This window comes from Bufo bufo, chromosome 3, assembly GCF_905171765.1.
Source record: "Bufo bufo chromosome 3, aBufBuf1.1, whole genome shotgun sequence".
NCBI lineage: Eukaryota > Metazoa > Chordata > Amphibia > Anura > Bufonidae > Bufo > Bufo bufo.
The window spans coordinates 681,614,127-681,640,025 of record NC_053391.1 but is presented as its reverse complement, the minus strand read 5'-3'; the positions used below and the strand labels follow the sequence as shown (position 1 = coordinate 681,640,025).

Here is a 25,899-nt window from a genome sequence, read left to right as displayed (position 1 = left end):
GAGATTACAACCCGTGTCCCTCGACAAAATGGAAGCTGTCGTGAAAGGCCTCATGGAAGCTAACCTGCAACAGCGGGAGGCCAATAAGCAACAACAGGAAACGAACCAGCTGCTGTTACAACATGTGATGGCTTTACAAGCAGCAGGAGCATCCCAGAGTGTCCACGATGCCCGGAAAGCAGTCCGTGCAGTGATCCCCAAGATGACCCCCGCAGACGACGTCGAGACCTATTTGGCGATCTTCGAGAAGGTAGCTGTGAGAGAGAAGCTACCCTGGGAGCCATGGGCTGAGGTCGCCGCTCTGTTCCTGGCGTCTGGACCCCAGCAGGTGTATTTTGACTTACGGGATGATCAAGCGGCTGATTACCCGACAGTAAAGGGTGAGATCATGTCGAGACTAGGGATGAATGTATTAGTCTGGGCCCAGCGGGTGCATCAGTGGGAGTTTAACCCGGCTGAGCCCGCGAGGCTCCAGTATTATACCCTATTACACCTGTTGCAAAAATGGCTGCAACCTTACGTGCTGAGTCCCACTGCTATGTTGGACCGTCTGTTGGCTGATGTGTTCTGGAGGGCTTTGCTGTACCCCCTTTAGCACTGGATCGGCCAGGTGTCTCCTGGTAATGCCCTTGAGATGGTGGACCTAATGGAACGCTATGAGGCTAGCAGGAATTTGAAAGGGGGTTATGTTTGGGAGGGGGCAGCCAAACCCCGGCAATCTCTATCCCAGACCGAGAGACTTGTGCCAACCAAGCCCGCCCAGGGTGTACCCACCCGTAGACCCAGCCCTGTAGAACCAGCTCCGATAGCATGCTGGAGGTGTCAGGAGCCTGTCCACGTAAGGGCCGACTGTCCCCATCGGGGCGAACCCATGGAGACTAACTATGGATACTTATTGTACGCCAGGAAGCAGTGTGCATCAGGTATCCCAGAGACAATAGACAATAACCACCTGTGCCAGGTAGAAGTGGGAGACACTCTGGCAGTGGCTTTGTTGGACTCAGGAAATCTGATGTTCCTGGTAAGAGCTGCCCTGGTGCGGCCCGACGAGTACAGTATAGTGGCCAAAAAATCGGGGTCATGTGCATACATGGAGATTTAAAGGACTATCCAACCTCCCTGGTGTCTCTATCCATGGGAGGCAGCAGGTGAACCCACGAGGTGGCCGTTGCCACCACTTTACCTTATGAACTAATAATAGGGAGAGACTTTCCGGGCTTCCCGGCCTTTTGGCTGACTGTGAGAGTTGTTGATGCCCCTGAGTCAGGGGTAACTTCAGCAGAGTGGCCTGGCTCGGGCGGGAGGCCAGAACCCTGGGAACCCGAGGCCGAAGAGCCAGCGGTAGGGGTGACCGCAACTTCGGTGGAAGAGGGGGAGACAACCCAGCTGAGTGTGTTGGTAGGAGACGTCGAGGACTTGCCGCCGGGTCCTGAATTGGCAGACCTCAATGTCTCTTGTGAAAATTTCGGAACCGCACAACACCGGGGCCCAACCTTATCCTGGGCCTGGGAGAATGTTGTAATAATTGATGGTGAACCACAAAAACCTGGGGCCGAGTCGATGTTTTGTCGTTCACCAGAAAATGCTGTATCGGGTAAACCAACTACGGGGTGAGCATATTGGACAGCTGGTGGTGCCCAAGGCATATTGCAAGCTTGTATTGGAGCTTGCCCACCAACATGTTCTCGGGGGTCACTTGGGGTGGCAGAAAACGCAGGACCGGATACTACAGCGGTTTTACTGGCCAAGTGTGTTCAGAGAGGTAGAAGAGTTTTGTAAGTCTTGCCCAACCTGCCAGATAAATAGCCCCAGCCACATTTCCGGAGTCCCCTGGCGCCTCTCCCGATTATCGAGGTCCCGTTCAAGCGAATCGCTATGGATCTCATAGGCCCAGTACCGAAGTCCGCTAGAGGACACCAACACATCTTGGTCATCCTCGACTATACCACTCGGTACCCGGAGGCGGTGCCACTGCGACATACATCAGCCAAACTCATAGCTAAGGAGTTAATGGAGATCTTTTCCCAAGTGGGACTACCTAAAGAGGTTCTGACTGACCAAGGGACCCCTTTTATGTCCAAGGTCATGAGGGAACTCTGTAAATTGCTCCACATAAAACAGCTACGGACATCCGTGTATCATCCGCAACCGGATGGCCTGGTAGAGAGATTTAATCAAACATTAAAAAACAAGTTAAAAAGAGTGGTATCTAAGGATAGGAGGGACTGGGACCTTCTTCTGCCCTATCTCATGTTCGCAGTGCGAGAGGTGCCCCAGGCCTCTACTGGGTTCTCGCCCTTCGAACTGCTATACAGCAGACACCCTCGCGGACTGTTGGACATAGCCAAAGAAGTGTGGGAACAACAAACCACACCGCACAAAAGTGTTATTGAATACGTCACCCAGATGCAAAGATGGATGGAGACAGTGTTACCTCTGGTCAGGGAGCATATGGAGGCAGTGCAGCGAGCCCAGAGTAAGGTCTATAATCGTCAGGCTCGGGTCTGGAACTTTAACCCGGGTGATCGGGTTTTGGTTCTGGTACCAACCATAGACAGTAAGTTCCTAGCTAGGTGGCAGGGGCCCTACGAGATACCCGAGAAAGTGGGAGATGTAAACTACAAGGTACACCAGCCGGGGCGGCGAAAGCCGGAGCAGGTGTACCATGTGAATTTATGGAAAGATAGGGAGTCCTCTACTGAAGACAGCCCGCGGTCAGGTTTTGTAGGAGAAAAGGTTCAGGCTCCTCGGTCTCATGCAGGAGAAGCCGTTGCCACAGTAAAAATTGCTGACATCCTCTGCTCTACAAACGCTCAGGAAGCCAGGGAGTTTGTTAGTCGGAACACGAATGTGTTCTCGGACCTCCCTGGACGCACGTCCATAATCCAGCATGACATTGTCACTGAGCCTCATGCAAAAGTCCGGTTAAAATCATACCTGGTACCTGAGGCTCGGCAACAAACCACCGCGGAGGAAGTGCAGCTAATGCAGCAGCTAGACGTCATTGAGGAGTCCAAAAGTGAATGGGCCAGTCTTAATAACCAAGCCAGATGGGACGTTACAGTTCTGTAACAATTTTCGCAAACTAAATGAAATCTCCAAGTTTGATGCGTATCCCATGCCCCGGGTAGATGAGCTTATCGAGAGGTTAGGACAAGCCCAGTATTTTTCTGTTTTAGACCTCACAAAGGGCTACTGGCAGGTGCCCTTAATGGAGGCTGCCAAAGAGAAAACTTCCTTCGTTACCCTTGAGGGGCTGTATCAGTATAAAGTGTTACCCATTGGTCTGCATGGTGCCCCCGTCACGTTCCAACGACTCATGGACATTGTACTTCGTCTACATCGTCGGTACGCATTGGCTTACCGATATCGTCATCCACAGTACCGACTGAGAAAGTCATCTACCCAAAGTGCAGGCTGTAGCGGACTCCCTTAGGAAGGCTGGACTGACCGCTAACCCAAAGAAATGCACGATAGGGTTAGAGGAGACTAAGTACCTGGACGTGGAGTTATCAAACCCCAAGTAAATAAAGTAGAGGCGATTCGGAATTGGCCACGAGGCAAGTAAAGTTGTTCCTGGGAATGGTGGGCTATTATATGAGGTTCGTTCCCCATTTTGCCACTTAAGCGGCTCCGTTGACAGGGCTCTTGAAGGGACGGAAGTAGTGTAGATCAAGCACCCGAGCACAATGGAAGTCAATGTGAGAACCCCAGGCACCCCCTGCTCTGAAGAGGGGAGGGTGTCGGGACTCTAGATTAGCTTAGGAGTTCCTGCCCTGACTCCATATATAGCTATATCCATATATGGAGTCAATGCTTGTGGACACCCGAGTGTATTTAAATCTAATTTCTGAAAAGTTTCTGATGGAATTTGAACTCCCAACCCCTTGTTCATTAGAGGCAAGGCCCTTATCCTGTCAGCTATAAAGCTGAATGCTAAACTGTGTCAGAAAAACCTCATAGTAGTTTCTGACACTGACTCAAGTACACGTGGTGTTTGGCCGAGCATAGTGATGCTCAAGCCAAACTGGTGTTTGACTGAGCATGCTCGATCATCACTAGACGGAAGACTGTGATGGTCCGCTGGATTGAACAGGCGGGAGAGTCTTTTTCTGCATTGAAGTCTGTCCTGTGCGGGTCACCGGTCTTGGTGATGCCAAGAGGGAGTTTGTGGTACAGACCGATGCCTCTGAAGTAGGCCTTGTAGCTGTAGTTTCTCAGGAAATCAATGTGGGGGAACACCCCTTTTTTTTTTCCCGAGCCGCAAACTCACCCCAGCCGAGACTAGGTACTGTATAGTGAAGAGAGAGTGCCTGGCCATCAAATTGGCACTCGAGTCTCTCCGCTTTTATCTGTTGGGGAGAAAGTTCCGTCTGGTGACCAACCACTCCCATCTCTAGTGGATGCGCCAGGCCAAAGAGAGGAATGCTCGGGTCACCAGATGGTTCTTGTCATTACAGAACTTCAAGTTCTCAGTGGAACACAGGGCAGGCCGCTTGCAGGGAAATGTGAATGCCCTGTCTTGCAAGTGTTCACCCCCTCAGGGTTGAACAACGAGGGGAGGTATGTTGGAAGGTGCAAGGGTCCGTCGTTGACAGAAGGTATGTGTCACTGAAGTTCCTGGCCTCGGTAAAGTAAGAGCCAGTATTTTCAGGTGTCAGCGGCAGCTAATGCTGATTGACACTTTGCTATTTTAGTATGGCTGTATAGCTGATCCGGAACGGCTCTTACTGGGAGTAGTCAAAGTGCTGGGTGGGTGACTACTCCCCACGTTTTAGGCCAGGTCTTGACTGGCCTATAAAAAAAAACAGCCGGCAGTGTCAGCTGGGAGTGATTACCTCTCTCTGACAGAGGAGCTCTGGCAATCGCTGGTGTGGGAACTGAGCTCTGTGCTGGGCTGAAAAGCTGAGACCTGTGTGTTGGGAGAGCAGGTGTCACAGCCACTCTCTCTGGCTGTGACCTTCCGTCCTTGCTCGTTCGGCGCTCCTCGCTGAAGTTTCGTTTCTGTGTGTTGTTTGTGGTTCTGTATGGGTTAACTCCCCTGTGTTCCTATTAGGAGTTAATCCTCTCTGTCTGCTCCATGGGTGTGGCCTCTCTGCTGCACCCATGTGTGACAAACTGCCATTTGCCACTGGGCATTGTAGAAAACTTATGGCTAGCCTCCTGCCCTACGACTATGGCCCCGGGACATATTACCCTTCAAGAACAGTGTAACAGAACTATGCCGCATGTCTGGACTGTTAATAGGACTGAACGCGGTTGGAATTTGTGACAGACCCATCCGTATGGACAAAAAAATGGCACCCAGATAGCTAATTTTATTGTATTTGTGTACTCTGAGCGGCATTCACCTAATGATATGCCCTCAGACTTGAGCTATGTGGGAATATGTTAAATGTCTGTGTTTTCTGTGAGGGTGTGACATTGTGTGTTTGGGTGGGGATTCCTGTCCTGTTGTTCCCACATGTGTATTGGTGATTTCCCTTTGTCCTGAGAGATAATTGAATTGCTCTTCGGGTGTCTCCAGGGCAGAGAGGAGGAAACCATGATGCATTGTGGGGATGTGTTGTGTCTGTGTGTCCTGGGTGCTGCGTGTCTGTCCTGTGTCGCAGTCCTCCTTCTGGTCCCCTAGGGGCGTGTACACCAGATGGGGACCTGCATAAATACGGGCGGGTAGCCCTCAATACAGGTTCAGTTCTTCTTGATCCCTCAAAACGTAGCCTTGTCTCGTTATTGGAGGGAATTGCTGTATCACGCTGGGGATTGCTATCCTCTGCATATTCCCTGGAGCTTTAATCTCTTTCTTCTTGTCCCTGATACCCTCTCCTGGAGGAGAGATCTTTCCCACACGGTCCTGAATGCTGGAGGTTCATTCAGGGTGGAAGGAAGACGGCACGGCTCCAGTTAAGCTACGGCGGTTGTGGAGTCTGCGGTGGTTGTGGTGTCCAGTGCGGTGCTTGTGGTGCTCGGCGCAAGCTAGGAAGCGTCCATTAATGGAAGGTGATCCGTTACATTGGTGGCAGCAGTGGGATGGCTTCCCTAGTGCGAAGAGCAGCATCCTGGGAACACCAAGCAAAACTGGAATATTGGTATAGTCACGTACGGTTTGACGCTATACTGAAGAGGCGGTTGGCTATCTACGGGCCCCACCTAACAGAGGAACTTGTACCGAAAGTGAGGAGAGAACTGGCGGAGTATCTGCAGAAGGAAGCAGAATATCGGGCAGAGATAGCGAAGTATTCCGTCCCTGCGCCCCAGCAAAAGCGTGAGTTACAGGGGGCCGAAGGTGTCGTCCTTCCCCCCCAGCGGCAGTGTGAACCCCAGGGAGCTGAAGGTGCCGTCCTTCCTCCCCAGCGGCAGTGTGAACCCCAGGGAGCTGAAGGTGTCGTCCTGCCTCCTCAGCGGCAGTGTGTGTTACAGGGAGCTGAAGGTGCCCTCCTTCCTACCCAGCGGCAGTGTGTACCCCAGGGGGCCGAAGGTGTCGTCCTTTCCCCCCAGCGGCAGTGTGAACCCCAGGGAGCTGAAGGTGTCGTCCTACCTCCCCAGCGGCAGTGTGTGTTACAGGGAGCTGAAGGTGCCCTCCTTCCTCCCCAGTGGCAGTGTGTACCCCAGGGGACCGAAGGTGTCGTCCTTCCCCCCCAGCGGCAGTGTGAACCCCAGGGAGCTGACGGTGTCGTCCTACCTCCCCAGCGGCAGTGTGTGTTACAGGGAGCTGAAGGTGCCCTCCTGCCTCCCGAGCGGCAGTGTGTACCCTAGGGGGCCGAAGGTGTCGTCCTTCCCCCCCAGCAGCAGTGTGAACCCCAGGCAGCTGAAGGTGTCGTCCTTCCTCCCCAGCAGCAGTGTGTGTTACAGGGAGCTGAAGGTGCCCGCCTTCCCCCCCAGCTGCAATGTGTACCCCAGGGAGCTGAAGGTGTCGTTCTTCCTCCCCAGCGGCAGCCTGTGTTTCAGGGAGAGGAGCGCAGCACCCTCTCTCCCCAGCGGCAGCTTACCATAACAAGGGGAGACACCAATCGCCCAGACGGCGCAGATGGGACCGTGGTCTCTGCGCCTGACCTACCGGGATGCTGGACAGCCTGTCCAGATCCCCCACTACCCTCACCAGGACAACAGGAGGAGGGGGTAAGTACAAATTCCCCTCCCCAGTTAACTCCTAACGTGGCCTCAGGGTTAACAGAGGCGATGTTAACCCCTACTGACTCCCATGTTCCTCTGGCTACTGAGCCGGACTATGGTCTCAGCACCCCAGCAGAAGAGCTGGCAGCTGGGCAGAGTGCAGTCGGCCTCTGCCCTCCCTCAAGTCCCCACAGCAAAATAACCAGGTGCAGTAACTGTTTCTTGTAGGTGGGTCACCCTTGTACCTGTTTGTTGTGGGTGGGCTACTCGGGCATTTGGTTACTGTGGGTTGGTGGATCGACTAACGGAGGCACTGACCGACAGAAGGTCAGGTGCCTGGTTAGTCTTCCCCCCAAAGGGGAGATGTGTGACAAACTGCCATTTGCCACTGGGCATTGTAGAAAACTTATGGCTAGCCTCCTGCCCTACGACTATGGCCCCGGGACATATTACCCTTCAAGAACAGTGTAACAGAACTATGCCGCATGTCTGGACTGTTAATAGGACCGAACACGGTTGGAATTTGTGACAGACCCATCCGTATGGACTAAAAAATGGCACCCAGATAGCTAATTTTATTGTATTTGTGTACTCTGAGCGGCATTCACCTAATGATATGCCCTCAGACTTGAGCTATGTGGGAATATGCTAAATGTCTGTGTTTGCTGTGAGGGTGTGACATTGTGTGTTTGGGTGGGGATTCCTGTCCTGTTGTTCCCACATGTGTATTGGTGATTTCCCTTTGTCCTGAGAGATAATTGAATTGCTCTTCGGGTGTCTCCAGGGCAGAGAGGAGGAAACCATGATGCATTGTGGGGATGTGTTGTGTCTGTGTGTCCTGGGTGCTACGTGTCTGTCCTGTGTCGCAGTCCTCCTTCTGGTCCCCTAGGGGCGTGTACACCAGATGGGGACCTGCATAAATACGGGCGGGTAGCCCTCAATAAAGGTTCAGTTCTTCTTGATCCCTCAAAACGTAGCCTTGTCTTGTTATTGGAGGGAATTGCTGTATCACGCTGGGGATTGCTATGCTCTGCATGTTCCCTGGAGCTTTAATCTCTTTCTTCTTGTCCCTGATACCCTCTCCTGGAGGAGAGATCTTTCCCACACGATCCTGAATGCTGGAGGTTCATTCAGGGTGGAAGGAAGACGGCACGGCTCCAGTTAAGCTACGGCGGTTGTGGAGTCTGCGGTGGTTGTGGTGTCCAGTGCGGTGCTTGTGGTCCTCGGCGCAAGCTAGGAAGCGTCCATTAACGGAAGGTGATCCGTTACACCATGGAACCTGTATATAAGGCTGAGGTTTCATCAGTTCTGGGTCAGCTCTCCTGGTGTGTGTTGTCTTGTCCTGCTCCTGTTTGTACTCACTCTCCCATGCTGCTGACCCATGGGATCCGTGTCTGTCTGTGCTCTGTGGGTTTCCTACTTGTTCATTCCCGTCCTCTTTGATGTCCTCTTTCCTATGTTTCTGTTATCTGTTCTGCCAGTTATGTTTGTTATGTTATATGTCTCTGTTCAGCAAGCCCTTGCTGCACCTTTCTTTGCAGCAGAGTGCAATGTGCAAGGCCATGCAGTTTACTACTGGTGGAGCAAGTCCTTCTCTGCTCATTGTCACTCCTGTTTCCTTGCTATGTACTCCTGCTTGTGTTATTAGTTGTCCGGTTTGTATTTGCCTGTCTGTTATGTATACCTATGGGCCGTCGGTACCTTCTGGTACCTGTTGTCCATTCGTTCCTGCTGTCACTGTCTAGTTCATGCTCCAGAGTGGACCCTGGCAACTTCCTGCTGCAAAGTCTAACCCTACCATCTGGGGCCCTAGTGAATACCAGGAGTTGCTTAGTCACGCCCCTCTGGAGTATTACTAGAAGTCCCCATTCTTCTCCTTCGTACCTGTGTGTCTATCCAGCAGCCAGTCTTGTGGAGATTGCACCTTCATATAAGCCACAAAAGGCTGCTGCACCCTCAGTGCAACACGCTCCGGTGATTAACGTACTAGCCGGCACTCTCTTCCTATAACCTGCGGTCTCTCCCATGTCCCTCTCCCTCTCTTGTTTTTTTTCTCCTGACCTCATAAACACTCATCATAGCTAAACTGATATCAAACTGATAAGAATATGGAGGTCAGAGATAAGGCTTCACATGAGCCCTCAGCTGACAGGACTGAGAAGTGATACTCTGCAAACAGACTGATTTTTTTTTTTTAACGCTTGTATCTCAAAACCAGCTGAACATTTTTGATAAAGGCCAACTGTAAAAATTATTTTTAGCCCAAAATCAATATGCAATCATAAAAAAAATTGCCCTGAAGATGTCCTTAGCCTTTAAGGCATTGTTCATTACTCCTATACCTGTAGTAGCAGGAACATTCATGGCCCTAGTTGTCCTTGCCTTAATTTTCCCCTGGAGCCTGTAAACGGTCTTCCCCAGGGGTAGACTTTTTAAGTTAGACCCCTGGCTCCCATTCACAACTTACCTCCAATGCACAATGTGTCTGGATCAAACCAACAGCTGGAGTCCGCAGGCGGAGGAGTCCCACCTGGAAAACGTATAGTCTTTCCCAAGAAAAGCACTAAATTAGAGGACATCTCCACCGAGTAGGTCGGGAAGAGTTGATTCACTTTACCATCAGTGTCCAAGACCACAAAACTGCTCAGTCCATTCCCCTTTCCATCCGTGTAGAGCATGTGAGTAAATCCGGGATAATCCAAGTTTTTGGTATGTTCCACAAGATTTGCCCCTGATATCCAGGCCCCTTGTTTCCACGCGCTGCTCATTGCTTTAGCCAGAAAGTAAATGGAATTATAGATGGTTCCAAATAGTGGAGAAACCTGGAGAAATGCAAAAAAAAGTATCAATATTGGGTAGGAATTTCTCCCAGAAACAGCGCCACCACAGTCCATAGGCTGAGTCTGGTATTACACATTCTCGCTCTACATGCTTTTTGAGTGGGTGAAGTCTTTCCCCTCTCATTGTGTTGTATGCTCTGTGCCAATCAGATGTGTCTTCTCCATTTCCCCCCTTCCCTTCTCCCTATCATGCTGGTCCACTGAAATGCTGGAAGGTAAACTGCAGCTTCATCCCCCTCCTTCTATGTAGAATGTATTGCTTTACACCAGATGGACTTTTTTAGAGGCTGAGGAGGTTTGTGAACATTTACAGAGAGCCCGCTGACAGGGAAAGGGAAGCCACGCTCCTAGGTGAAGAAGATGTCATTTTAGCCTAATAACTTACGGTACGTTACGTTTCGTGTACTCTACAAACATATAATATATTACAGTTAAAGCACTGCCCCATACCTCACAGTTTAATGGTATAGCCATGGATGTGTCCTGTGCATTGCATACATGGGCTGACCAAAGAGGATTAGACATGATGGTGGTGACACAACTGCCAATCAACACACTTTCCCCGCTGCTAAAAAAAATGCCAGGGTGATCTGAGGCATCGCGGTCACTCCCAGTATTCAATTATCACCATGTTTTGCTTTCTTCAATTATACTATTCCGCTGTGCAGGCATAAGAGTGTACTGTGCTGGTGCAGAGATAGGGGTGTACTGTGCTGGTGCAGAGATAGGAGTGTACTGTGCTGGTGCAGAGATAGGGGTGTACTGTGCTGGTGCAGAGATAGGGGTGTACTGTGCTGGTGCAGAGATAGGAGTGTACTGTGCTGGTGCAGAGATAGGGGTGTACTGTGCTGGTGCAGAGATAGGAGTGTACTGTGCTGGTGCAGAGATAGGGGTGAACTGTGCTGGTGCAGAGATAGGAGTGTACTGTGCTGGTGCAGAGATAGGGGTATACTGTGCTGGTGCAGAGATAGGGATGCACTGTGCTGGTGCAGAGATAGGAGTGTACTGTGCTGGTGCAGAGATAGGGGTGTACTATGCTGGTGCAGAGATAGGGGTGTACTGTGCTGGTGCAGAGATAGGGGTGTACTGTGCTGGTGCAGAGATAGGGGTGTACTGTGCTGGTGCAGAGATAGGGGTGTACTGTGCTGGTGCAGAGATAGGGGTGTACTGTGCTGGTGCAGAGATAGGGGTGTACCGTGCTGGTGCAGAGATAGGGGTGTACTGTGCTGGTGCAGAGATAGGGGTGTACCGTGCTGGTGCAGAGATAGGGGTGTACCGTGCTGGTGCAGAGATAGGGGTGTACCGTGCTGGTGCAGAGATAGGGGTGTACTGTGCTGTTGCAGAGATAGGGGTGTACCGTGCTGGTGCAGAGATAGGGGTGTACTGTGCTGGTGCAGAGATAGGGGTGTACTGTGCTGGTGCAGAGATAGGGGTGTACTGTGCTGGTGCAGAGATAGGGGTGTACTGTGCTGGTGCAGAGATAGGGGTGTACTGTGCTGGTGCAGAGATAGGGATGCACTGTGCTGGTGCAGAGATAGGGGTGCACTGTGCTGGTGCAGAGATAGGGGTGTACTGTGCTGGTGCAGAGATAGGGGTGTACTGTGCTAGTGCAGAGATAGGAGTGTACTGTGCTGGTGCAGAGATAGGAGTGTACTGTGCTGGTGCAGAGATAGGAGTGTACTGTGCTGGTGCAGAGATAGGAGTGTACTGTGCTGGTGCAGAGATAGGGGTGTACTGTGCTGGTGCAGAGATAGGAGTGTACTGTGCTGGTGCAGAGATAGGAGTGTACTGTGCTGGTGCAGAGATAGGGATGTACTGTGCTGGTGCAGAGATAGGAGTGTACTGTGCTGGTGCAGAGATAGGGGTGTACTGTGCTGGTGCAGAGATAGGAGTGTACTGTGCTGGTGCAGAGATAGGAGTGTACTGTGCTGGTGCAGAGATAACGGTGTACTGTGCTGGTGCAGAGATAGGGGTGTACTGTGCTGGTGCAGAGATAGGGGTGTACTGTGCTGGTGCAGAGATAGGAGTGTACTGTGCTGGTGCAGAGATAACGGTGTACTGTGCTGGTGCAGAGATAGGGGTGTACTGTGCTGGTGCAGAGATAGGGGTGTACTGTGCTGGTGCAGAGATAGGGGTGTACTGTGCTGGTGCAGAGATAGGGGTGTACTGTGCTGGTGCAGAGATAGGGGTGTACTGTGCTGGTGCAGAGATAGGGGTGTACTGTGCTGGTGCAGAGATAGGGATGCACTGTGCTGGTGCAGAGATAGGGGTGTACTGTGCTGGTGCAGAGATAGGGGTGTACTGTGCTGGTGCAGAGATAGGAGTGTACTGTGCTGGTGCAGAGATAACGGTGTACTGTGCTGGTGCAGAGATAGGGGTGTACTGTGCTGGTGCAGAGATAGGGGTGTACTGTGCTGGTGCAGAGATAGGGGTGTACTGTGCTGGTGCAGAGATAGGGGTGTACTGTGCTGGTGCAGAGATAGGGGTGTACTGTGCTGGTGCAGAGATAGGGGTGTACTGTGCTGGTGCAGAGATAGGGGTGTACTGTGCTGGTGCAGAGATAGGGGTGTACTGTGCTGGTGCAGAGATAGGGGTGTACTGTGCTGGTGCAGAGATAGGGGTGTACTGTGCTGGTGCAGAGATAGGGATGCACTGTGCTGGTGCAGAGATAGGGGTGTACTGTGCTGGTGCAGAGATAGGGGTGTACTGTGCTGGTGCAGAGATAGGGGTGTACTGTGCTGGTGCAGAGATAGGGGTGTACTGTGCTAGTGCAGAGATAGGAGTGTACTGTGCTGGTGCAGAGATAGGAGTGTACTGTGCTGGTGCAGAGATAGGAGTGTACTGTGCTGGTGCAGAGATAGGGGTGTACTGTGCTGGTGCAGAGATAGGAGTGTACTGTGCTGGTGCAGAGATAGGAGTGTACTGTGCTGGTGCAGAGATAGGGGTGTACCGTGCTGGTGCAGAGATAGGGGTGTACCGTGCTGGTGCAGAGATAGGAGTGTACTGTGCTGGTGCAGAGATAGGAGTGTACTGTGCTGGTGCAGAGATAGGAGTGTACTGTGCTGGTGCAGAGATAGGGGTGTACTGTGCTGGTGCAGAGATAGGAGTGTACTGTGCTGGTGCAGAGATAGGGATGCACTGTGCTGGTGCAGAGATAGGGGTGCACTGTGCTGGTGCAGAGATAGGGGTGTACTGTGCTGGTGCAGAGATAGGGGTGTACTGTGCTGGTGCAGAGATAGGGGTGTACTGTGCTGGTGCAGAGATAGGGGTGTACTGTGCTGGTGCAGAGATAGGGGTGTACTGTGCTGGTGCAGAGATAGGGGTGTACTGTGCTGGTGCAGAGTTAGGGATGTACTGTGCTGGTGCAGAGATAGGGGTGTACTGTGCTGGTGCAGAGTTAGGGATGTACTGTGCTGGTGCAGAGATAGGGGTGTACTGTGCTGGTGCAGAGATAGGGGTGTACTGTGCTTGTATAGAAAAAGTACATAACCAGTACATCCTATAACTGGAAAATACTGGGTAAAACTGAAACAGTAAAGGGCTTTAACTTAACTGTGGAAGCCAATGTCAGGCAGCTGCTGTCAAGCCTAATAAGATCTTGGGGTCTTGTCTTGTGCACTGCCACCCAGTGACTTTCCCATTGGTGGCAGTGCAGCCTTATTATCACTTACTTGCTGTGGCTCCAGGGTGGTGCTTATTTCTCCTTTCATCTTGTATTCCGCGAAGACCTCATAGAACGACTTCTCTTCGTAGTTCATCGTGATGGTGAGCACCGCGTCATAGGCGTCCTGCAGTTTACTGTTCCTATCAAAGATGGCGTACGAGTGGTTTTTGTAGGGAAGGCTGTAGAGTAAAGTGTCGTAGGGCACAAAGACGTATCTTCCGTCCGTAAGTCCCATCTCATGGGCTTTTATTAGAAAGGTGGCTTGTTCTTCCCCTCCCACCAGCACTGAATGCATGCACATGATGATGACTAAAAAGAGGAGGAAAGAGTTAACTATATAACAACCTCATTATAAACAGATATCTGTTCCGTCATGTAAAAATTTTCAACACAATTCTGATGAATTTTGCTTAGTAGGTCTCTCCCATTTTGTGAAATTTGTGCTGTGTGCCAAAAAATGGAACTTGCCTGCACTATATACTTCTACCACTAGGTGGTGCTTTAAAGTACCTATACCTGAAAAAACACAATATTTATTAGTCATAGCTATGCTTTTTCTTAACAGCGCGCCAAGTGGTGAGGCTTGGTATTGCAAGTAAAATATAAGGTAAGCTGAAAAAAGGTTGCCCCCCCCCTCCCCCCTCCCTTTGCATATAAGATTATGGATTGGTTCTCACTGGAGAATTAAGAACAGAATACCAGTTATATAGCATTAACCCCTTCCCGTCATAGCCATTTTTCTTTCATTTTTTTTTCTCACCGTTTTCATGAGCCCTCACTTTTTTATTTTTTTTATTGCATAGCTATATGAAGGCTCGTTTATGCTGGGGTGAGTAGTGTACGACACGTATTATGTGTTGAGAAACTGTGAAAAAAAAATTTGTGGTGTGGAAACGGAATTCGGCCATTGATTTTTGGATTTCATTTTATGGTGTTTATTGTGCTGTAAAAATGTGAAGATAACTTTATCCTGCGGGTCAGTATCATGATGGCGATACGAAGTTTATATCATTTTCGTTGGGTTCGATTACTTTAAAAAAAAAATATTGGGAAGGTGAGGTGAACGAAAAAATTTAATTCTGGCAATGAGCTTGTTTGGCATTGACCATGTGGAATAGAAAATATTTTTAGATTCGGCGATACCAATTTTTGATTTTTTTTTATGGAGTATGTTTTGAATTTTTTTATACATTTATTTCAAATACTTTTTACTCCCATTTTTATTGCTCAATTTTTTAAAGTCCCTCTAGGGGACTTAAACCTGCACTGTATCGCTTCTGATTCCCGCACAGCCACCGCTGCATCTCTCCTTTGCGCGAATCAAAATATCCGGTGGATGGGGGGGCAGCCAATAGCGGGACGCGATGGGGATGAGCCTCCCTAGCGTCATCTGCAGACAAACGTTATCCACACTAAACCCAGCCCCCTTCTTCTTTACTTCCTGGCTCACATGCACTAGCATGATAGGGGGAGAATGTGAGGAGAAGACATCGCTGCAGCCTGAGGCAACAATATACTGCTTTTCTTTTCGTATTTTTCATGGTCTGCAATTGTGATATCTGACGAAATGAGATCAATTAACAAAGACACAAAGAGATTATGTCACTTCTTGTTGGTTGTTTTTTTTTTTTTTTGGGTGATTCCAGCTTTAGTTACCCTTTAAGCCCTGCCTGTGTCAGGGCTTAATAGGAAGCCAGTCAATATTCCGCTGACTGCAGTACTATTCTGTTTCAGTCTATGGTACAGTCGATCAGAACATTGCATGTTCAAGTCCCCTAAGGGGACTAAAAATTACTGTTAAAATGTTTTTCAAAATATAAAAAATACAAATATTAAACATTCAATTGCCCCCCTTTTACCAGATGAAAGAGCGATGGAGAGGGGCACAGCCGTAGTGGAAGTGGTAGGCCTGTAAGGGGTTAAAATAATAATAATAATAAAAATAAAAAAAAAGACATAGATAGGGATTGGTGGGGCAGTTGAGGTTAGGCGGGCAGTATTTAAAGTGAGTTAAGGGCGGGGTCAGTCACTTGCACGGGAGAAAGGTTTGAAGTTGGTAGCATGGCTGATTTGGAGGAGCTTATGGCAGCGGTCAGGGCCGCGGCGGTGCAGCATGGAGCTGAGTGGTTGCAGCAGTCCCTTCAGGCTGCTATATATGGGCCAGTGGGGTCCCCTGTGGATGTTCCAGTTACGGCAAGCGCCCAGAGGTCTCTGCCCCTGGCGCGTTTGAGCCCTGAGATGACCCCCGGGTTCAGCGCCGTTTACAGAGCCCCCCCATTGCAGTGGAAAATAGCAAACAAGGATCACAGCACATGCTGCTGTGATCCTTGTTTTCTATTTTCCGCTGTTCTTGGGACTGCTGTGGATCTGTGGTCCTATCGCGGCTGTTGCATTCCTGGTTTGGTCAAGAGGTCCATTTGTGCTGCTCTGCAACTTTTTCATTTTCCTCCATTGCAGTGGGCGGCGGGTTCTGCATCTGGGCACCGCCGCAGAGGGAGGAATCTGGTGCAGCAGCGGGGACCAGCGGGAGAGGGACGGGGGTGTCCCCAGTCCGGCTCTTCCAGGCAGCAGGAGGGGTTAGTACGATCGGCGGGGTCCCCCCAGCAGGAGATACAGAGCAGGGGGCGAGCCTCAGGGCAAGGCCGGGGGTAACTGTTATCAGGCAGGTCCCTCAGCAAGCAGGGGAGCGGCTTCTCCTGGCGGGGGCCATCGCGACAGCTTGAGCAGGGAGAAGAGTAGAGCACTGCGGCCTGGTGCTGGGGGCCGGCAGCTTTCTGCAGGAGCTGGAGGCTGTGCACCAGAGGAAGCTCCTCCCCCTCTGCCTAGTATGACGGCTGGAGATGACAGGGAGCCGGCTGATGTGAGGTCCATCGAGGAAGGAGAATGGAGTCAAGACACATGGGTGACCCAGGAGAGGTTGGACGACATGGCGACGTCATGCACCTGTCCTGTTCCTGCGGATACATCTACGCTGATGATCCAAGAAAGATCTTCGTTGCAGGTTCTAGTGGCCACTGAGAGGTCCTCTCAGGGACGGCCTGGTGAGTGGATGTCAGGGGTACAGCAAGGGGATGTTCGGGGGGAGTTAAGGGGGAGTAGTACAGGACTAGCGGGGGTTGAGAGTTCTGGAGGGATGGCGCAGGAGTTGTTGTTGGGGTTGGTGTCACACATTGGGTCTAGTTCAGGGGTTTCTCTGGTGATGGGGCTGAGGTGGCGGGGCCTTCTGGTGTGGCGGTAGGGAGTAGTAGAAAGGTTGCAGTGGTTGAGGACGTAAGGTTGGCGGGCACAGCAAAAGGGGAAGTGTATGTGTGCTTTGAGGGGCCCCTAGGGGCACATTTGAAGCAGGAGGCCAGGGAGAAGATTTTGAAGGGCGAATATGTAGAAATTTTCTTGTTGCTTCCTCTGGAGAAGTTTAATCTAGACAGGGTAAAACCAGATGAGAGCAAGAAAACCGGTTGATACCGCGTACGTTCATGAATTGTCTGCAGGCTTTTGCGATTCTGGCTAGTGTAGTGGGGGAGAAGTTCCCAGAACATTGTTCGGCGTTGTTTTGTTATATGGACGCTATTGGTGAGGCTTACAAGTGTATGGGGGAGTAGCTTGGCTCAGGTATGACGAACAGTTCCGTCAGCGGAAGGCGGTGCAGCCCAGTATCAGATGGGATCACAAAGACATTAGTCTTTGGGTGCGTTTGATGACGGCTCCAAAGGCAGGAACGCTGCCCTTTTGTGGGGGGGCCGGGGGAACCTCGGCCTCGTCAGCGGATGGTAGGAAAGGGTGTTGCTGGCAATACAACGAAGGGTTCTGTAAGTTCTTTTTTGATTGCCGATTCAAGCATGAATGCTCCAGATGTGGGGGTGTGCACAGTTTGTCCCGTTGTTTCAAGAGAGGTAGGGGAAGGGGTTTTGAGGCTTTGCAGAAGAGGAATGACACTGGTGAAGGTGGACACGATGTTGCCATTCCTAGAGAGGTATCCAAATAGGGAGGGGGCTGAACTGTTGCGTTTAGGTTTTACGGAGGGGTTTCGATTTCCGTGCAAGTCAGTTGGTTACAAGGTGGTAGTGAGGAATTTGGTTTCAGCATTGACCCGGCCCGATGTAGTGAAGCAAAAGATAGAGAAAGAATTGAGAGCGGGCCGCATTGCTGGGCCGTTTTTGGTGCCTCCTTTGCCAGGGTTGATGGTGTCACCCCTTGGTTTGGTTCCTAAAAAAGAACCAAACAATTTCCGGCTCATTCACCACCTTTCGTATCCTGCTGGGAGTTCGGTTAATGATGGGATTGAGCGAGAGTTATGTTCGGTTTCGTACACGTCTTTTGATGTAGCGGTGAGTTGGGTTCGGCGTTTTGGGGCACTTTTAGCGAAAACAGATATTGAAGCGGCGTTTCGTTTGTTGCCGATTCCTCCAAGTAGTTTTCATCTGTTGAGTTTTCATTGGGAGGATCAATTTTATGTGGACTGTTGTCTGCCTATGAGATGTGCAATCTCTTGCTCCCTGTTTGAGACATTCAGTTCCTTTTTGGAGTGGGTAGTGAAACAGGAGTCAGGATGGAATTCCATATTGCATTATCTGGATGATTTCCTGTTCTTGGGCCCGGCGGGTTCGCGGGTGTGTTCCACTTTGTTACACACTATTGAAAGGGTGGCAGCATCATTCGGAGTTCCGTTGGCTTCTGATAAAACGGAGGGATCTTCCACGTCGGTCAAGTTTTTAGGGATCGTTATCAATACTGTGAGGATGGAATGTCAGTTACCTGATGACAAAGTGTCAGATTTGCATGCGGAGGTGGCTTCGTTATCACGGGCTAAGAAGGTTCAGCTTCGAAGGATTCAGTCAGTTTTGGGTAAGCTAAACTTTGCTTGTCGTATTTTGCTGATGGGTCGGGTTTTTTGTAGACAGTTGGCTTTAGCGACGGCAGGGGTGACAGCACCGTCTCATTATGTGAGATTGACAGCGGAAGGACGGAATGATTTGGCAGTGTGGGATCGTTTTTTGGGCGAGTTTAATGGGCGTTGAGTTTGGATGGAGGCGCCGTTATCAAGTTTTGATTTGGAGCTTTATACTGATGCGTCAGGGGCTTGTGGTTATGGGGTCTTTTGCCGGGGGCAGTGGAGTACGAGTCCTTGGCCTGAGGATTGGCGGTAAGGCGGGTTTCTTAACCAATTTGGCGCTGTTGGAGTTATTTCCAATTGTATTAGCGACTGAGTTGTGTGGGAACCTGTTACGTAACAAACGGGTGCGGTTCTGTTGTGATAATCTAGGGGTGGTGCAAGCTATAAATACGCAAACAGCTAGTTTGCTGCCGGTATTGCGCTTGTTGCACCACCTGGTTCTTTGGGGGTTTGAGTTGAATTCATGTTTTGTAGCGGTGCATGTGTCTGGGGTTGATAATTCAGTGGCGGATTCTCTTTCTCGTTTTCAGTGGGATCGTTTTCGTCGACTGGTGCCGGGAGCGGAAGAGAACGGGCTGCCTTGCCCCAGTGGCTCTGGAGCGTGGCCTTGGGGCGTCAGCATCCTTGATTCGGCGAGCTGTCAGTAGCAGTACGTGGTCAGCTTATACATCAGTTTGATCTCAGTGGGAAAAGCTGATAGTTCAGGTGGGGGATGCGTTTTGGCGGATGATTTTCAAACATTATTGGTTTATTTAGTGGGGTTATCCTTTGAGAGCAGTGCCTCGTTTTCAACGGTGTTCAAGAAGGTCACAGCGGTTGCTTTTTAGTTGCGTTTACGGTGGTTGGTGGATGTATCCAAGGGATTTTTGGTGCACCAGGCGTTGAGGGGCTACAGGCGGGGTGCACCCGCTAGGGACACTTGGCGGCCTGTCTCCTTTTCGGTGTTACAGACAGTGTGTAAAATGTTGGAGGTAGTTTGCAGGTCAGAGTATGAAGCTTGTTTTTTTCGGGCGGCTTTTTCTTTGGCCTTCTTTGGGGCATTTCAGGTTTCAGAACTGGTGTCTAGCAGTTGTAAACGGGTAAGGGGTTTATTACACGGGGATGTGCGTGTTGGGACTGATGGTTTTTTTGAGAAGGTCGAAGACTAACCCAGAAGGAAAGGGGGTGCGGATTAATTTACACCCGTTGGTAGGCTGTGAGGTGTGTCAGGTTCGGTGTGTGGAGGAATTGCTGCAGTATCGTCCGAAGGGGACGGAGCCTTTATTAGTTCATCAGGATGGTTCCACTCTCTCCCGTTTTCAGTTTATAGCTGTTTTTCAGAAGTGCTTGCGGGGTTGCCGGACGGGGAGTGTGCTTCCCATTCCTTTAGGATTGGGGTGGCTACAGAGGCAGCCAGGTGGGGCTTAGGTGATGCAGCAATTAAACGGAGTCGGCATGTTTTCATTCTTACGTTTGCCCTCATTTGCTTTAGGAGGTGATGGTGGAGACGGGTTGTGGTTCTCACATGACACGGGTTGGGGGGGGGTTGACTGGAATGGCTTTAAGTGTGATGTTTTTCTTCTTTGCTTTGTTGCAGGGTCCTTATCGTGTTTGGCATGGATATTTTGTCATTCTTACGTGTATTGGGGAGCCTTGCGGGCTGATGTTCGGAGGAATGGAAGACAGTTGGGTTTTCCAAATGAGGTGGTACAGGTTCGTTGGATAGGTTTACAGGGCCTTATGTGGGGTAGGGTTCTTCCGGAGTTTCGTTTCTATGTTTCTTTAGATAGACTCCCAAACATTTTGGAGCTATATGTCGGTGGTAACGATTTGGGGGGGGTGTCGCTCTAGGGACGTCACAAGGGATATTAAATTGGATTTGTTGCGGCTATGGGAGGAGTTTCCTGGCCTGATTATAGTTTGGTCCGAGGTGGTAGCCCGTCGAACATGGAGGTTGGCTAGATCAGTGGATCATATCAACAAAGCTAGGGTGAAGTTGAACAAGGAGGTAGGACGATTTGTACGGTGGCAAGGAGGGTTTGTTGTGCACCATAGGGAATTGGAGGAGGCGTCTACACAGTTTTTACGGGCAGATGGTGTCCATCTGAACGAGGTGGGTATAGACCTGTGGGCATTGGGGTTGCAAGAAGGGCTGGAGACAGCAGTTCGTGTGTGGCAGGATGAACATAGGTGAGGTGTCACCGATGTTCCTTTGTGGCAGGTAAAAAGGGCATTCTGGGAGGCAAAACTATTTGAAATATTTGCATGACTCTTTGGGGCGTGTATCTTTGGAGGCTTGGTGAGTTGAAGGCTGGGGGCTCCTGTTTGGGCTAGAAGGCCTGCAGGGGCATGATGTTTATGTTTGGTGCCCTTGGGTCAGTGAGTGCGGCCAAGTGTAAGGTGAAACTACAACTGGATCAAAATGATGGGGTTGCTTTCCAGGATCCCTCATTATCAGGGGGTTATGCAGATGGAATGTTTTTGGCATTATTATGATATATGCAAGTTATGTAAAGAAATGTTGTTCTGTTAATAAATGGGCCGCTACGGCCTTTACACCAAAATGAGGTCTCTGTGTGTTTATTAATGGGGAAGATGGGAGTGGGTGGAAAATGGCTGAACTACTCTTCCATCCTAGTAGTCGTTATATATAAACATAAACAATAAACATCATTGGTATCGCCAAATCTGAAAACGTTAAAACTATTGTAATATAAAAATATTTATCATGTGTGGTGAATACTGTAACAGAAAGAAATTAAAATGTGCAATTTGCCATTTTTGGTCACCTTGTTTGCTCCCCAAAAAATGTATAGAAAGTGATCAAAATGCAGTAACTACAGCTCACTCTGCACAAAACAAGACTGAACACAGCTCAGTAGACGGAAATGTGAAAAAGTTATGGCTGTGTGAATGTGAGGATGCAAAGAAATTGCTTTCAAAGGTTTTTATTTTTTTTTAAAGAATTAAAACTTCTTAAAAACTGTATACACCTGATATCGCTATAATCGTAATGACCCGCAGAGTAAGGACACCATGTCACTTTTAGTGACCAGTGAATGCTGTAAAAACAAAACCTAAAGGATAATGGCGGGAAAGTGTTTTTTTTTTTTTTTTCTTTCTTCAATTATACCTCACAAAGAATCTTTATATCGTTTTTCAATACAACAAATGGTGCCATTACAATATACAATTTGTTCTGCAAAAAACAAACCATGTGGTTATGTGAATAGAAAAGTAAAAAAGTTATGGCTCATGGAATGCAGGGAGGAAAAAACGAAAAGCTAAAATGAAAATTGTCCCGTCCTTAAAGGGCTATCCAATGTCATAAACAGCCCACCCTCCCCATGTGCCGGGCCCCTCACACAAAATATACTAACCCCGCTCCCGGCGCCGCTCCTGGTCCGCGCACCGCCACTGCTGCTTCTCCCTGTACACGGATAAAAACATCCAGTGTGGGGGGGGAGCAGCCAATGGCAGACGGGGACGGGGACGAGCCTCCCTAGTGTCAGCCTCGATGCTAGGGAGGTTCGTCCCCTTCCCCGCCTGCCATTGGCTACTCCCCCCCAACACTGGATGTTTTCATCCGCGCACGGGGAGAAGCAGCAGAGCCGGTGCGGGGACCAGGATCGGTCCCGGGAGCGGGGTAAGTATATTTCATGTCAGGGGCCCGGCACGTGGGGGGGCTGTTTATAACATTGGATAACCTCTTTAAAGGGTTAAATTCAGTTATTCACTTTTGCGCTGTTGTATTGGATCTGACTTTCTGACAGCCGCCTGACATCTTCCTGACACATTTCAGTTTTTTTCCCACTGCACAGAATATTTACACATTTACATCCTTTCATCTGCTTTTCTATATTGTTTTTAGCCCTTTTTTGATCCCACAGGGAAACACTTCTGTCAGATGTAAGAGACACGACATTTACGGTTTGGTGAAAGAAAACAGAAACATTTTCCTGCCAAAGGTCACATTTCATCGCTTCGGTGTCCGATGTTTTCACTCAAAAGTTCTCAAACGTTCAGCAAATTCCAAAAAGAAAAAAAAAAATCCTAAATCTATAAGGTCGGGGTCTAATGATTAGGACCATATAGGAAGGTCGGATCATGTCCACTGGCTACGTCCTGACTACAGGGGAATGACACTAGCCTTTTTGGTGTCACAGGACCTTTTTTATTGACCCACTGATTTACTGGGCGGATGGAGCGGATTTAATGTTCCGGCTCTTACGCTGACAGACAGGATCGGAGAAACCTCTAATCCTGGCTGTTTAACCCTTTAGATGTCATGGTCTAAAGTAGTCTAAATCAGAAGTGAAGGCTCTCTCTTTGACCCTCGTTGCCCCCCCCCCCATAACTTAATCACAGGTTGCTGATGTACAGGGTTTTTTGGGGGGTCAGGAAGATGTTGTCACATTGTAGACACTTAAAGGGGCTGTCCAAGATCAGAAAAAAATGGCTGCCTTCTTCAATAAACAGCAACTCCTCTGTCCATCTGGTTGTTTCTGGTATTGCAGGCTCTCTTTATTAAAGAGCTTGAGTGCACTGGGGGGTGGCCAGCACTGGAAAGCTGAGGTCCACTGAGGGTCTAGGCCCCGCTCCTTGGTGCAGTGAAGTCCTCAACTGCATAAAGGATAAAAAAATAAAATTCTTGGAAACCCCCACGAAAGATTTTCACTGAAAAAGTATCATTTTAAACAGCGGGATCAACCCTAACTGGCAGTGTATTTGGTTTCATAGGGTTGATCCTGATGACCAGTGTTCTTTAACTGTCTACAATGTGATCCTGACTGTCACAAGTAATTGGATGAGGTGTGCATCAACATTCATGACCATCTGTTAGATTTTCCTGAGGATAGGTCCTCATCACCATTTTCTGCATAACGCCTTTAATAAGTATTTTGCGGTCCGCAAACCACAGATCTGCAAAATACAGATTCCGGCCGTGAGCATCCCGCACTTTCCTAATAGAACTGCCTATTCCTGTCTGCAAAACGGACAAAAATAGGACATGTTCGATAATTTGCAGAATGGTCACACGGAGGACATTCATATAAATACTTACCCAACATTGCAGTTGGTAAAATCGAGGCATATAAGCCTCGCCCAGGGAACACCCTAAACCCGCCAGGAGACACTCACTTAGGCCGAATGCACACGGACGTGAGCGGTCCGCGGTATCCAGGCTTGGCATCCTGCTGACAGCAGGAGGGCACGGCGTCATTGGTTGCTATGACGCCGTGCACTTCATGCCACCGCTGCACTACAGTAATACACTTGTATGATCTATTCGAGTGTATTACTATAATGCAGCGGCGACATGAAGCGCACGGCGTCATAGCAACCAATGGCGCCGTGCACTCCTGCTGTCAGCAGGATGCCAAGCCTGGATACCGCGGACCGCTCACGTCCGTGTTCCCTGGCCATGTGCATTCGGCCTTATGGGCAGGATTTTGTTAGCCCCGTCCATTTTTGGCCCAGGACAGCACCAATTTGCCAGGACTGTCTCTGAAAATCAGGGATTGTCCCAGCAAATTCTGGATACTTGGCAAGTATGCGTGTGCTGTCTGCATTTTTTTTTGGCCCCATAGAAATGAGTGGGCGTGGGTGTGATCCACAAAAAATGCAGATCAGATGTGGACCCAGACAACTGTTGTGTTTATTATTTTTTTTATTTTCTGAAAAGTTATTTAAAGGGGTTGTGCAGGGTTTTTATATTAATGACCTATCCTCAGGTCATCAATATCTGATCGGTGGGGGTCCGACACTTGAGACCAGGGCCGTCTTTAACAAGAGGCAAAAGGGGCAGCTGCCTCTTGAGCCCTGCTGGTCACTGCCCCGGGTGTCAGGCTTTCAGCTACACAGGTGGCGAACTGTGAGAGCTGTGATTCTCTTAGGAGATAGGACCTTAGATGACATCATCACCATGTGACCAGTAACCTAGCAATATTACTGGTCACATGGCTATGAGGTAATCAAAGGTCCTTTCTACCAGGAGTGTTGCTGCAGGAGAAGTTTGCTTTAACTGTGGAGCTTTTTTTGTAAAGATTACATCAGGAAAAGTGGACAGGGGCTGTTATGCTAATATACTGTAAGCTACCGTATACTGTGGGGGGCTGTATACTGTGGGGTGCTGTATACTGTGGGGTGCTGTATACTGTGGTGTGCTATACTGCTCTACTGTATACTGTGGGGTGCTGTATAGTGTGGGGTGCTGTATACTGTGAGGTGCTGTATTATGTATAGTTTGGGGTGCTGTATACTGTGGGGTGTTGTATACTGTGGGGTACTGTATACTGTGAGGTGCAGTATACTGTGGGGTGCTGTATATTGTGGAGTGCTGTACTGCTCTACTGTATATTGTGGGGTGCTGTATACTGTGGTGTGCTATACTGCTCTACTGTATACTGTGGGGTGCTGTATAGTGTGGGGTGCTGTATACTGTATACTGTGAGGTGCTGTATTATGTATAGTTTGGGGTTCTGTATACTGTGGGGTGTTGTATACTGTGGGGTACTGTATACTGTGAGGTGCTGTATACTGTGGGGTGCTGAATATTGTGGAGTGCTATACTGCTCTACTGTATATTGTGGAGTGCTGTATACTGTGGGGTGCTGTATACTGTGGGGTGCTGTATACTGTGGGGGCTGTATACTGTAGGGTGCTGTATAGTGAGGGGTGCTATATACTGTATACTGTGAGGTGCTGTATACTGTATAGTTTGGGGTGCTGTATACTGTATACTGTGAGATGCTTTATACTGTGAGGTGCTGTATATTGTGGGGTGTTGTATATTGTGGTGTGCTATACTGCTCTACTGTATACTGCGGGGTGCTGTATACTGTGGGGTGCTATACTGCTCTACTATATACTGTGGGGTGCTGTATAGTATGGGGTGCTATACTGCTCTACTATATACTGTGGGGTGCTGTATAGCGTGGGGTGCTGTATACTATAGGGTGCTATACTGCATACTGTGTGCCGAGCCCCGGTCTCCTTCCTGCAGAGCGGTGCCCACTTTTCAGCCCTGAGCCCAGCTGCCCAGAGCACTGATCCTGAGCCGCTGGAGTCTTCAGAACTAGAAGTATTTATTGTCATTCACTGGAGTCTACCAGGTGTGTGGATTTTTTGTGTGTGTGTGTTGTGGTGGGGGGGGTGATTGCATGCTAGGGTGTGGGAAGGCAGGATCCAGGGGGCCCAAGTAAATTTTTGCCCAGGGTCCAATCAATATTAACCCCTTAAGGACTCAGCCCTATTTCACCTTCTGGACTTGGCCATTTTTTGCAAATCTGACCAGTGTCACTTTAAGTGCTGATAACTTTAAAACGCTTTGACTTATCCAGGCCATTCTGACAATGTTTTTTCGCCACATATTGTACTTCATGACACTGGTAAAATGAAGTAAAAAAAAA

General features: G+C 49.6%; 1 protein-coding gene across 1 annotated transcript in view; it reads right to left on the bottom strand.

The window, feature by feature from the left end:
- The window catches only part of LOC120994037 (retinal guanylyl cyclase 2-like), a 110,389-nt gene that overhangs the window by 42,577 nt on the left and 41,913 nt on the right, over window positions 1-25,899 (bottom strand). The window contains exons 4-5 of the mRNA XM_040422498.1: window positions 13,625-13,926; window positions 9,581-9,935 (exon numbers count right to left, since the gene is read on the bottom strand). Coding sequence (XP_040278432.1) covers window positions 9,581-9,935; window positions 13,625-13,926 — 657 coding nt within the window. The remainder of the gene's footprint in view (window positions 1-9,580; window positions 9,936-13,624; window positions 13,927-25,899) is intronic.